The sequence below is a fragment of the Apaloderma vittatum genome, unplaced genomic scaffold (genome assembly GCF_000703405.1).
Source record: "Apaloderma vittatum isolate BGI_N311 unplaced genomic scaffold, ASM70340v1 scaffold8692, whole genome shotgun sequence".
In the NCBI taxonomy this organism is placed as follows: domain Eukaryota; kingdom Metazoa; phylum Chordata; class Aves; order Trogoniformes; family Trogonidae; genus Apaloderma; species Apaloderma vittatum.
Window position 1 is genome coordinate 41190 of NW_009705249.1, and position 12535 is coordinate 53724.

The 12535-nt window shown below is 46.9% G+C and overlaps 1 protein-coding gene across 1 annotated transcript in view; it reads right to left on the reverse strand.

Moving 5' to 3' along the window:
• Positions 1–990: 990 nt before the first annotated feature.
• Positions 991–12535, reverse strand: part of RASAL2 (RAS protein activator like 2) — a 94894-nt gene continuing 83349 nt past the window's right edge. The window contains exons 13-17 of the mRNA XM_009865320.1: positions 11757–12535; positions 7829–7963; positions 6344–6546; positions 5803–5890; positions 991–1155 (exon numbers count right to left, since the gene is read on the reverse strand). The exon at positions 11757–12535 is cut by the window's right edge and continues 92 nt beyond it. Coding sequence (XP_009863622.1) covers positions 991–1155; positions 5803–5890; positions 6344–6546; positions 7829–7963; positions 11757–12535 — 1370 coding nt within the window. The remainder of the gene's footprint in view (positions 1156–5802; positions 5891–6343; positions 6547–7828; positions 7964–11756) is intronic.

Sequence of the window (12535 nt, forward strand, 5' to 3'; positions counted from 1 at the left end):
GCACCTGCTGGTTAGCCCTTTTCCTGGAGCGTTAACCTGACTGTTCCCAATGGAGAGCTGAGAACGGATTCCGGCTGCCACCGCCACATGGTGCAGAAAGCGGGGATCAGATAGATTATTTTTTTTTAAAAAAAAACCTCAAGTATTTACAGGTCTGTAAATTCTCAAAACAGAAAATATAAAACCACATTAGAACTGGGGTAAAAAAACCAAAAGAAGGAATCCTACCTTGAAAAACTGCAGATTCCCCCTATCTGTTTGATGGGAAGCCTGACTGTGTGCAAATGCAAGGAAAAGAGCTTCCTGCTCCAAGTTTTCACCTAAGAGACTGACCATTTTCTGCAGGAGTCCGACTGAAAGCCAGTACAGGGCTCAGCAAGAGCCAATTTTCTCGCTAAAATATTCACTATCGAGTTTGCATTCAGTTAAAGAATGGCTGGAGAAGAGGGGGAATAAAACCAGCAGATGAGTTTTTTTCTCATAGAATTCATTTCACTACTATTTCACTTCACTCATGTATCAGCCGGCCTGATGGACATCACTGCCGTCTAACGTAACCCACTGCTCATCGCTCGCTCTCACCCACAACACACATGCACTCACACTCCCCTCCTCCTCCTCCAAGGACTGCAGTGCTTTTCAACAAGAGAAGAAAAAATAATAAAAATAGCAATAATTAAAAAAAAAAATCTACAGTATTCACGTTCTTTTGGTATATTACATTGGCATTTTCTGTACATAACCCAAGAGCTCCCGCTATTTACACAGTGATATGGAAGGACTTGTTCTCGGGAGCCTGGTTCTCCTGGCCTTGAGTGGGGATTAAAGCCCACCTTTTCAGAGTTCTTCTACCTCTTTTCCATTTTATTAGCAGCATTATGTAAACCTGGAAGGGGAAGCAAGGGGGGGCAGGCGCCATTTCGAAGGTTTCTCAAGTCTTGCTCCCTCTCGCTCTTTCTCCTGGGGAGATGGCCGGCAGCACCTGCCCCGTCAGCAGCTGCTGTTTTTGAATTCACCATTCTCCGTGATGGAAAGCTTGGTGGGGTTGGTGGGGGAGATGCCATTGCGGACTTGCATGCTGTAGCGCTCCTTCACCTGTGTCAGGGCACTCATCAGCCGCGTGTTGGCAGAGTCCAGCGACACGATCCGCTTCTCCTGCAACAAACACCCCACAAAGTCAGAGCTCCTCTGACGGACGCAACGCTTTCGCCCCACTGAGCCCACGTTACAGGGAGGAACTTCCAGGACCCAGGGCTGCCACAAGGGTCTTCAGATGGTTTCTAGGTAGAGGCAGCTCGGCTAACATTCTCTGGTAAGATGGGATGTCTGCCTCTTTCTGTTTTCTTGAGCTAATGCAGCCTCTGCATGCCACAGGCCTCTCACAGGCCCCCCTGGCCCTTTTCACCTGACGGAAGGTGACAGGGAGTCAAAGTCACGTTGGCAAACTGATCCCGTCATGATGGCTTTATCCAGCCAGCCTCCGAGTGAGGCAAGTGGAAAAGCAGTATTTTGCCACAGTGGAGATAGGGGAGAAGGAAGGGTCTTGGTGTTAATAACAATAGCCAATTTACTTTTACTTATTTTTTAAAAAACATACGTTAGAAAAACAGAAACAGGCAGCCGAAAATAAAAGTGGCGGAGGTTTCATCCGGCAGAGAAAAGTGCAAGTGGTATCTAATGGCCATTGTCTCTGTATTTTGGATGGAGTGTGCTCAGAACAAACTCATGGTATGCTTGAAATAAATACATAAATAAATAATAAAAAAGCAGATAATGGCAGCCTGCAGTCATCAGCAGGAGTGAGGGTGCAATAGCAACATAGAGAAGAAGCAGCCAAAAGCTAAAACTAAGGGGGGTTATGTGAGGTGAAGGGGCAGAGGGCGGTGTGGGTGGAGATGCCATCGACAGAACACAAAGAACAAACACGGAACACACTGCTCCTACACCCATTCCAGCTCAGAGGGGCTCCTGGGCTCTGCCGAACGCAGGATTCCCACATCCCAGTTTTGGTTCTTCTGACACAGAAAGCTCCAGCCTCCGCTTTGAGCGGAAAGCTAAAGGACATGTACTAAATTTGTGAAAAATACAAACCCCACATCAACAAAACCCAGCCTACTATCAGCTAGATTATCTGCAGGGGGACAGAGCACTGGAGGGTTGAGCCAAAGGGCTGGTGGCACAATTCAAAAGGACAACTTTTGTCTTCACTCAAAAAAACAAGTAAAAAACTACAGCCACACAAAGCAGCAACAGAGGTGGCAAAAGGTAAATATGCTCTCCATGCTACCAGCTGATTGGCTTTTTTTTCTTTGAGAAGAAAAAATGGCTGATTTACTTCAAAGATAAAAAAAGCTGCATACAGGAAACTTTTCCCAGTCCAGCCCATCAAGAAACAAAATGGAAGGAAAAACAATGGCACAGGAGGCACAGACATTAAGGGACAGTTCAGATGTACTGCTCGGGAGACCTAAGTGCTGCAACAGCTCCTTCAGATTTGGATCCCAGCACATCAGCCGTGTGGTACATCAGTAATCAAGCCACGCTTGCTCTTCTTTGTGGGTGTTCCCCATGGGGGGACACATCAGGGTGCAAAAACAAAGCAGAACTGGAGTACTGCTTGTATCGCAGCCCTGAAGGGACTAAGCTCCGTAGAGCAGAGCACACAGAGGAGGAGGAGGAGGCACGAGAAATGAACGAACAGCAAGGCTGGCTCTAGCCTGCCCTAGCACTTGCCCCGATCCAGCCAACGTAGAGTAAACAGAACGGACAACAGAGGAGCTAAAGGCCTTAGCTCTGCCTCTCGTGCTGAAATAAAGCCTGCAAAACACAACTGCCTCAGCAGAAATGTGTGCTTCAGCAAGTTAAAGATCCTCCTCCTCAAATTTCATCTGCAATATGTAATTTATTTTTATTTCCAAAGGAGTTAAAAAGTGAAAGGCTGGTTATTTTCAGGCACCGGTGAGCGCTTGCTATGCCAGTCTGCAAAACAGCTGGGCACGTGTGCTTGGAAAAATCAATCTTAAAAGCATGAACTTGGTGGAGCAGAGGCTCAAAGGAAAATAGGACCTCACAAACATGTCTCTAACACATGTGAATCGGGCACGGGGAGTGGGAGGAGCTGGAATGGGTAGGAGGTCAGTGCGCTGGGCCAGGACTGGGTACTGCTCAGCTAAAGAACTGATCAGGTTTTACTTGCCTGTTTGAATTATCTCATCCCCATTTATGACCTGTAATTTAACACAGCGGAGATGTCACTTGCAATAGCAACTGGGCTCAGTACTCTTTGCAGCTCCGCTGCTCTGAGGAGAGAGTTTATCCAGACCTAAGCCCTGCTTGGTTCCGGGCTCCGGAATCCCAGCGCATGGAAGGCGCTGCCGAGAGCCGGTGCCAACAGCGCGGATACCCGAAGGCGGCATCCTCCTGTGCCTGACCACGCAGTGAGAGAGCAAGTCCTAAAAGGAATCTTGTGCCAAAGCACAAAGCACAAGAAGCCACGGTTAGTGCCGTTTCCCAGCGGCCATTTAGCTCTTCAAACAGGTGCAATAAGCCAGGTTCCAACTCTACCCCATAAATCTGAAGTAAAAAAAGGCCTTTTCTTCCTTCAGCCACTACTATACCCCTTTGCCAAATGAATCACAGACTAAGAAAAATCTTAGAAGCATGGCTTAGAGGGATTGCTGCAGAACCCAGCAAACACTCGGGCTCCTCTGGCATGCCTGTTCTGAACCCTTCACACAAGTTTCCTCTTCAGCTCTTCCCCTGAAAGGGAAATAACAACTTCCCCCAGGAACTGGCCAGCTCTGAAGCAGTTAAGGTTTGCTGGTGACCCTGCTTGCTCAAGTAGCTAACAGCACTTGAAAACAAAAATGTGCCAGATTAAAAGAGGAATCCTTAATGCTACCGGTTTGTTAGTGGTTTTTTTTCAGCAATTTCCACTGCAGCTGACAAACAATGCATCATTTGATCAAGCATGATCAAGGACCACACCTTTCGAGCCCTGAGGGCTGGAAGCTTTCACAAGTCAGCAGCAGTCCCCCCTGCCACTCGGTGACACGGAGGGATCCGACCAGTCTGCTCTCCACCTCACTAGTCCATAACCTCACAGCAAGGCAGAGAGCCTGCTGGCACCAACAGCTAACAAAGGGAAGGGCAAGTTTCTCACCCTGTCAAAACCTCTCAAATCCTCCCCTCCAAAATCCACTTTTTATGAGTGTGTAACAGTAAGATGGCCTAACTGCACCTCATCTCCAAAAAATGGCCCAGTACATTCAACTTCTACTCCAGCTTCCACCTGCCATACTCCTTGATCAGATTGGAGGCTGCTGCACTGTTCCCCCACCATCACAAAAATAAAATAAAACAAAAAAATACAGTGACTGACTACATTCCTGCTCACCCTCCAGTGCGGCACACTCTCACTTTGCATTTTGAGTGCAAGCCCTTGCAGGAACGATTTAATCTTGAGCTGCATCTAGAAAGGGTGACTACACTGGTATCTCCGTGTAGAGTATCTTGCACAACAGCTAGGAACTATATATGGTGCAATTCCAGTAGGATTTTGGTTTTGCTCTGCAAGGCTAGGTAACAGAAGTGCCATGTTACTGTACACAGGTGATGTATTCAGATTAGATGGCACAGATCCAAAAATCCAGCTTTTATGGGAGGTCTTTCTGAAGAACTGTGGGAAAACAGGCAGAGGCAGCAGGAACAACAGAATTTCTCAAATTATCAAAAAGAAATCTGCTATAAATACGCTCACAGTGTTACCAGGCTTTTAAAAACACAGCTTTTTTGTTTTTTCTACTTTATATTTTTCCCACAGTTCTATATGAGCTCAAACATTTCTATTATTGCCAGCTACCAAACAGGAAAAAAATGGCCAGGGTATGCCCTTTTGTGCTCAGTTAGGCCTATATTCTAATATATCAGTACCACCCTTAATAACATTCAACTGAGGCTCCCTGCAACAACTTTCTGAAATAACTTGAGTTATTCCCAAAACAGATCACTTTCTTCAGATAATCTATTAAGGAAAGTTTATAGTTAGAACTACCAAACAGCTCAAAGCAGGAAAGATGTTCCCCAAATGCAAATATCACAAACATAACATGGCAGGCAGAGATCGAATTGGTCTCGGCTTCTGTTGGACAAGCTTTGCTCTCCAGGATCGGCACAGACACGGAAGAGAAGCTGAGATGACCCCCCATGACACACCCCCATGCATCACCTGCTGGGTCCCACTTCCCACAGCTGACCGGTGTCGACTGAGACGAGCACCGCGGGCTTGTGGCGAAGTGGGCGTTCTGCCAGGACAGTCGGATGAGGTGAAATGCCACGTATGACGTTACACAGAGCAATGCTCCATCGCAAGCATTCTCCTTGCTCGACTGGAACGTTTGAAGCCATGCTTTTAGCTCACGTAGCTGAGACGCATGCACGTGGCAATTAAACCGCGCTGCATATGAGGCACAGCTTCTCCAGAGTTCCCTGGAACGAGGTCTACACGGTGCACTGCTATTCCTTTACCCCAACTTGGGATCTCGCAAAGTAAAAAAAGCTTTTGGAGAAGCAGCTGGTCCTGCAATTTGTTGTCAGGCTTTCTCAAAGCCCAGTGGCAAACATCGCAGGCTATATTAAGTAAAAATCCCAATTCTCTCCTGGTAGGCAGTAAGTCAAGTGTGCAACACCATGGGCCACTACCAACTCAAGACCTAGATACCAATGCTGGGGCAGGAGGATAGGGGGGAAAAAATGAGTTCTACACACAGAACACTTGGTTCTTGGAGATCCCAAGCTCCTTACCTGTGCATCAATAATTTTCTGCTTTGCATCGATGATAGCTTGCATCTCTGCATGATCCTTCTTCAGCTCCTCTTCAACTGCCATGAGTCTGATGAGCAAAGAGGTAGAAATCAGGACTACTCAAAATTATTCCAGAGTGTACAGGTACTCTGTCCTGTTGGTTTCACTTCTCTGATTGTCCTGGCTCTGCAAGAGAATAATTCTGCTGCACTTGGAAAAACTTATCTATCCATCTGACCCTCCCAACTGCCCAACCTTGTTATTCTCCAAGTGAACATTGCCAAAATACAACCACTCTGAAGAACTGCTGCCCTGAGCACAGTCTCCCAACAAAGCAAGAAGACCTGCTTTAAGTACAACAAGAGACCAGGGTTAAAAATTCCTAAATATCTTCCTTCAGTCTCCTGGCAATCCACGCCTCCATCCCTGTTTCTTCTTCTCTAAGGCAGGGTGGTAACAGTCCCGAGACGTCAAGAAGCCCACACAGTGACCTTCTGTAGCATCAAAGAGCTGCTTTTCCCGCGCAGTCCCAAAGCTTTACCTGCTGATGATACTTTTCATCTGGCTGTCCTTCTCCTCCTGTTGCCTGCGCAGTCTCTCCTCGCTGTCTTCCAGCCTGGACTTGTACTCCATCAGCAGCTTCTGCATCTGCTGCTCCTGCACCAGGAGCCGCCGCTCGTACTCCTCCAGCCGCCGACTCGACACCTTCAGGCGCTCCTTCAGCTTCGCTATCTCTTGTTCATACTGTGGGTGGAAGGAGAGAGGGAAAGAATTGGATGCAATGGAAAAAGGAAGAGATCGGATCATTATAATCCGCTACCGCTGTTCACAGAAGGACTTTCTTTTTTCCATGAAAAATAAATTGATAGAAGTAAAGCAAGTGCCAAGCAAACAACTGTGGGCAACCACAGACGAGGAACGTGTACGCTCCTGTTGAGCTATTCCAACCCTGTAGGCTCTGACATGGCTCCTCAGCCCTGACTGGTAACATCCCCAGTTACTCCAGACTCGAGCGGTTCCCAGACAGCAGCTGCTGATAGTGCTCAACTGCAGAAACATCCTGAGGTGACCGAACTTAAAAACAGACCAGTATGGGACCCAAACACCTCATTCTTCAGGACCTAATCAAAGCATGAAACCATGTGTGAAGAGAGAGCAAATCATTCACCACCGAACAGAGCCTCTAAGTTTACTTTCTGTCTCTGTGGGAAATTGCCTCTGCAACAGTGCCACGAATATTCCACTCTGTCTGGGGTCCATTCACCTTTCCTAATAATCCCATGTTCCTGCTTCTTGTCCACCAAATGTTCTCCTACTCCTCCCTCTCTGCCTTCTCAAAATATCAAAACTTTTACTAAACTTCATCATCATAGCAACATATGTAACTGTATTTGGAAAAACGGTACCTACTCCTGAAAATAAATGTGCTTAAAAAAAGACATATCTGTGTAGCCCAGAAATACTGTATTACCTAGATGAACAGGCATTTGCCTCAGCTGGAGCCCAGACAAAATTTAAATGCAGCTACTAATGAAGACTGAATTGCATTTATAGAGCCTTGTACAATCACTTAGCATATCCTAAGCTATACTCAAGTCAGGTTAACAAGCGTGATTTCTTTTTTTTAAGTGGAGTTTAATGATCACTAAAATGTTTTGCAAGCACAGAAAAATGGCAGTACACTGTAACTATAGTGTTGTCATAAAAAATAATGACTTGAGCAGGATCTGCTACACTTAGGCAGTGTGACTCATGACACACGGAAGTGCCAAATACCAGCCCGTAGTGTATAAACTCTCAGTTCTGTTAGTTTGGCATGCTACAGCCTGTATGTGGGTTACTCTGTAGCATGGGATGCTGTACTACAGGTATGTGTGACAGCATGTACAGCAGGGAGTTGGGCCAACAGAACCTGTGTCTGAAAGCGTGGCTCTGTCACAGCAGCGCCTGAAGTTGCTCTGAACTTGGCTGCAGGGCAGGACTCACCAGCAGCCCTCGAGTCAGTTGCGTGCAGAATAAAATCTACCTTTTCAGCATGCTTTACTTCATCTGGATTCTGCTCTGCATCCTCCTCTACTTCTTCATACTGCCCATTGTTGAGAACCCACGCAGCTGTCCTCTCCACTGGTGACATTGTGGCAGAGTCCACGGGTGACTGAACCTGGAACAGAGATAACTATAAGCATTTTTCAGAGAAACTACATACAAATCGCCAATAAAATCCAGTTTATTTGGAGGAGAAAAATGACCATGAATCTATCCATCTCAAGGGATCTCCAAAACCTTTCTTGCAGAGATACTTCATCCTTCCTTGACTTTACACCCACAGCACTTGAGTCCCTCTAAAATCAAGGTACTTGAGAATTTCCTCCTCTCTAAGTGAGCTTCCCTCTGGAAAAGTTCTTGTTTACAAACCCTGCTCACATTCACCTTTCCCAGGTTTTCAGTTTCCAAACCTGCGATTTCTCACACCAAGCAAGCAGAGTGACCAGAGCTCCACTTGCAGCCTGTGTGGGTAGGGCAGATCCCTTTCTTGGGAGCCTTGAGGAGCTTAACTTGGAAGCTTTCTCCATGGGGCTGTGGATGGACTTTGAGAGGGAGGATGGGGCTGAACGAATCCGAGAGAGCACAGCAGGGCTTAGAAGTGGTAAAGGGGTGTAGCGTTATCGCTGCATTTGCATGGTCTATTGTAGCACAGACACACACACAGGCAAGTCTGTGGAAGGACGTTGGGGCCGGTGATGTTTACTGGGAGAACTGTAAAACATCAACTTTATGGGAATCCAAAGAGGAAGCCAAGAAAAGAAACAAGAAGCTCTCTGCCTAGCTGGGGAAAATAGAGTCTGCTACAAATTCCAAGCAATTTTCCTGGACAAAGACAAGTTTATAAGCCTAGGAATTAGCATAATTACCCTTGAAAGAGCAACGCTGTCTTAACTTTTTGAGAAATGTGAAAGATTGACCTCTCTCCCCAACAGCTGGAGCTTCTTCTTGCGCTCCAGCAGCTCTTTGGCTCAGCGCCTCGTTGCAGCATTGTACCCAAGCGAAATGTGCTCCCTGACTTTTCAAGTCCCAGTCTTGGCGAGGAGCTCTTTACGGGTGAGTAACAGCTTTTTTACGAGAGTCAGGCGAGAGATCATGTTAACCTCCATTCCCATGGACAGTGTTGCCGTTCAGTGGAGTTATGGAGGACTAAGACAGTGGAAGGGTGACTGTAAGTGACATCGCCAGCCTTGTAACACAGCAACAAACCTTGCCAAGCAACCTTGCAGGCTGCAGGACAGAATATTTTCAGCAGCCAATCTCAGAAACGCCTACAAAGATCAAGTAGATGGCAAGCACTTCACATGCTAATGGGTTATGAGTTACACTCCAGTAAAAGGGGGAAAAAAGAAAAAGGCTGCTAGGAACATGTATTAATCCCCTTCTTTGCCTCTCTTCCAGAGGAACACACTGACATTTCTGTTCCCACCTACCTACTAAATGGAAATGGAAGGCAAGAAGTGACCTCTCCCAGCAAACAAAGGGCCCAGGCTTTACATTCAGAAACAAATGCGACTTGTAGAGAACAGAGTCTAATAATTATATCGCCCACAAAGCATGCGGAGAAAGAACATGCCCAGAAAGAACATGTCCAGCTTCTCTTTTCTCTTTTTCTTTTTTTAAATAAGAACAGAATTCCGCACGATAATTTGCAATTAAAAGGACGTAACGGAATTTGCCTCAAAAAAATTTTGGCCACTGGATTTGGCACACTTCAAGGCCTTTCTCAAGGGTGTGGGGAAGGAAAGAACAAATTGATTCCTCTGAGTAAAGCAGGAGCAAGTACTCTGATGAATCCAGTGGAAACAATTAGTATGGAAAGCAGAGTGGAAAAATAAGTAGATGCACATCGCCTACAAGAGGGGGGAAGGACTCTGCCATGAAGCCAGAGTTGCCTGCATCTGTGAAGCTGAACATAAAAAGTAACCAGAGAAGAGGGAAGTCTGAGACAATCGCTTTGATGCCAAGTAAGCAAAGGGAACCGATTTACTTGGGGGTAGCTGGGCAATTATCAATTTAAGATGAGGAGAGCCAGGGGTTTGCTAACACCTAACTGAACACGCCTTGTAAATACACCCATGTAAGGTGTACAGAGCCCAGAGACACGCTACCTTTCTTTCTGTACTTGCTCCTCCTTGCCCTAACATCTTTCAAGTAAAGCGTTCTTTGTGTGTTTATGTTGGCACTTTCCATCACAAGCCCTTAGGAGAGGCACCAGCTCCCCGGGGGATTTTGCCTGGGATACAGCACAGAACCACAAAATAAAACAGCAGATCATCCAATACTGGTTCACACTGGACACCTGAAAGCTGCAAAGTTAGTTTATCCTTCAAATTTATCCTTGTTATTGGCCTAAAAATTTCAACCACCTCCACTCCAGGCTTAGTCGTACTCAATGTACTTTACCTGTCAATGTCTGTACACCCAAATGGAAAAAAGAGCAGGCTCCAAAGGAGGACACAAACATATGCACTTCAAATAATACGCAACTTCTTTTGTTATTACTAACTTAGCATATTAGGCTCTGCTTTGTGATTCAGTGCTTCTGATCTCCTTGTACTTTAATGAACTTGAGGTATCAAAGCAGTTTTGAAGCCCCAGTTGCTTGTTCCCAGGCATGATCCAGGTTTTCCTCCTTTCAACTCTAACATTGGGGAGTTTGCCAAGAGAGCTGCACCAGCGGGGATCCCAGCAAAACCTTTGGCAGAGCAGGAGCTCACCACACTGGCAACGAAGCTCTTATGCCAGCTTTCCCTCGCAAGCCAATGGCCTTCCCCTGCATAACCAGCTCGTCACTAGTGCGTTTTGCTAGCGAGGAGGGTCACAACCTCCTGCTCTGTATACGTGTAGCTTCATCAGCAGCACAGTGCGGCCTCAACCTCGGGGGCTGCAGCTTTATGGAGTGAGAGTCCTCGCCCGTGCACAGAACAGCATCCTTCCTAGAAGGTCTCATGAAGAGCCAGAGCTTAAAAAAATCTTCCGTCTATACTAGGTAAGCTAAATTGACCATGAGCATGGTTACCCACACAGTGACCACAGAAAAAAACCCACTTAACTCCATGGAATAGCGCAGGTGTTGCCCCCTTCAAGAGCCTCGCCCTGCCCAGCTGATAAGTCTCTACACACTAACCTGATATTTCTAAAAACAACCACCTTCCCTCCGAAATGCAGATTGAGACATTTTCTACCTTTGCTGCAATGCCAAGCATTTAAACACTTGTTTTCTCTTTAACATTAAACTAATTTAGGAAGAGATTTTCATACACAGCAAATCACAACAGGGTTTTTTGGGGGGGGAGTTTTTTCGTCTTTTTTTTTAAGGTAAAGGAATGTTGGCTTTTTGACAGGAAAATCTTGATTTACAGTCGCCTATTAACAACTGATAAAGTGCATTAGGAGTTGGTATGTCTAAACACTCCTTTCCAGAGAGTGCTTGCCTTAGCCATAGTTTGGGATGATGAACGAAAAACCAGTGTTTGGTTGGGGACCATCCACAGATTATTGCATCATGGTGAAATAGAGATTACTCCACGCTTAAGACAACCGTACATACTTATTATTTTGGCAGTGCTTTAGTCTATGGTATTTTTTCTGTGTTTATTTCCCTGTTTTGGTGTAGCTATGCTTTTAAATTAGCACCACAGGGCAAACACAGTCTCACGTGGCAATCTTAACTACGATGTGGAATAAAGCTGCTTCTATTTTAATTCAGGGAAATTTTCAGGTTTTGTTCCTTTTGACAGCCTTGCTAGCTTGTAACGGTAACAAGCATGACTATTTACTCCTGCGACTGGTCACTTGCTGAAGTGCCAGTACTCTCGATTCAACTCAAAGGTCAAAAAGCTTTGAAGGTCAACGCAGCTATCAAAGCAGAAAGCATCTGGGAAAAAAAAAGACAAGACTTCCCTTACCTGCTGCGTCTGTTGCCTCTGGATGGCCCTCACTTTGGGGACAGGGCTCTCTCGAGAGGACGAGGACTGCTGCCGGGACCGGCTCCCGTTCTGAACAGGTTCAGTCACCATGGCCCCTGACATGCTGCCCGTGCTCCTCAGCGAAGCGCTGTGCGGCAACGACTGCGGAGCTTTGGCCCTGGCGCCCAGCCCGGCTTGGTCCATCTTCCGGATCTGTGCTTGGCTGCTGCTGTTCTGGCGGGGCAGAGCGATGGGGATGTGCTTGTCCGGGACGGCGTGCCGTCGGGAGAAGTCCTCGCTCTGCGTGCTGCGCTTGGTGAAGTCCTCCATGCTGCTGTTGCTGGGTCCACTAAGTTTGAAGTCTTCGCTGTTGCTTCGGCTCCGGGAGCTGGCAGTGCTCAGGTTCTCCAGGCTGGAGTCCACAGAGGCCTTGGGCAGTGGGGGGGTTGGGTTGTTGAGGTGATAAACTGGGTTCTGGAAGGACAGAGGCTGGAGGCTGCCCTGTTGGTTCAAAGCTGGGTGCAGAGGCCTTCTCACCTGAGGAGCACTCTGGGGCGTGCTCTGAGTTTCCCAAAGCTGTTTGATGTTGGCCACCTGCGTGATGGAGAGCTGGCTGCCGGCCAGGCGCAAAGGCACGTCGTGCATAATAGAAGCGTGGTCGCTGTGAGCCGTGTGAGGATCTTGGAGGTCCATGAGAGAAATGCTACGTCCATTGGGCAAGATGCTTTCCCTTTCATCCTTGTCTGAGTAAGTCATGCTCTGGGTGGATGCCTGCTGAA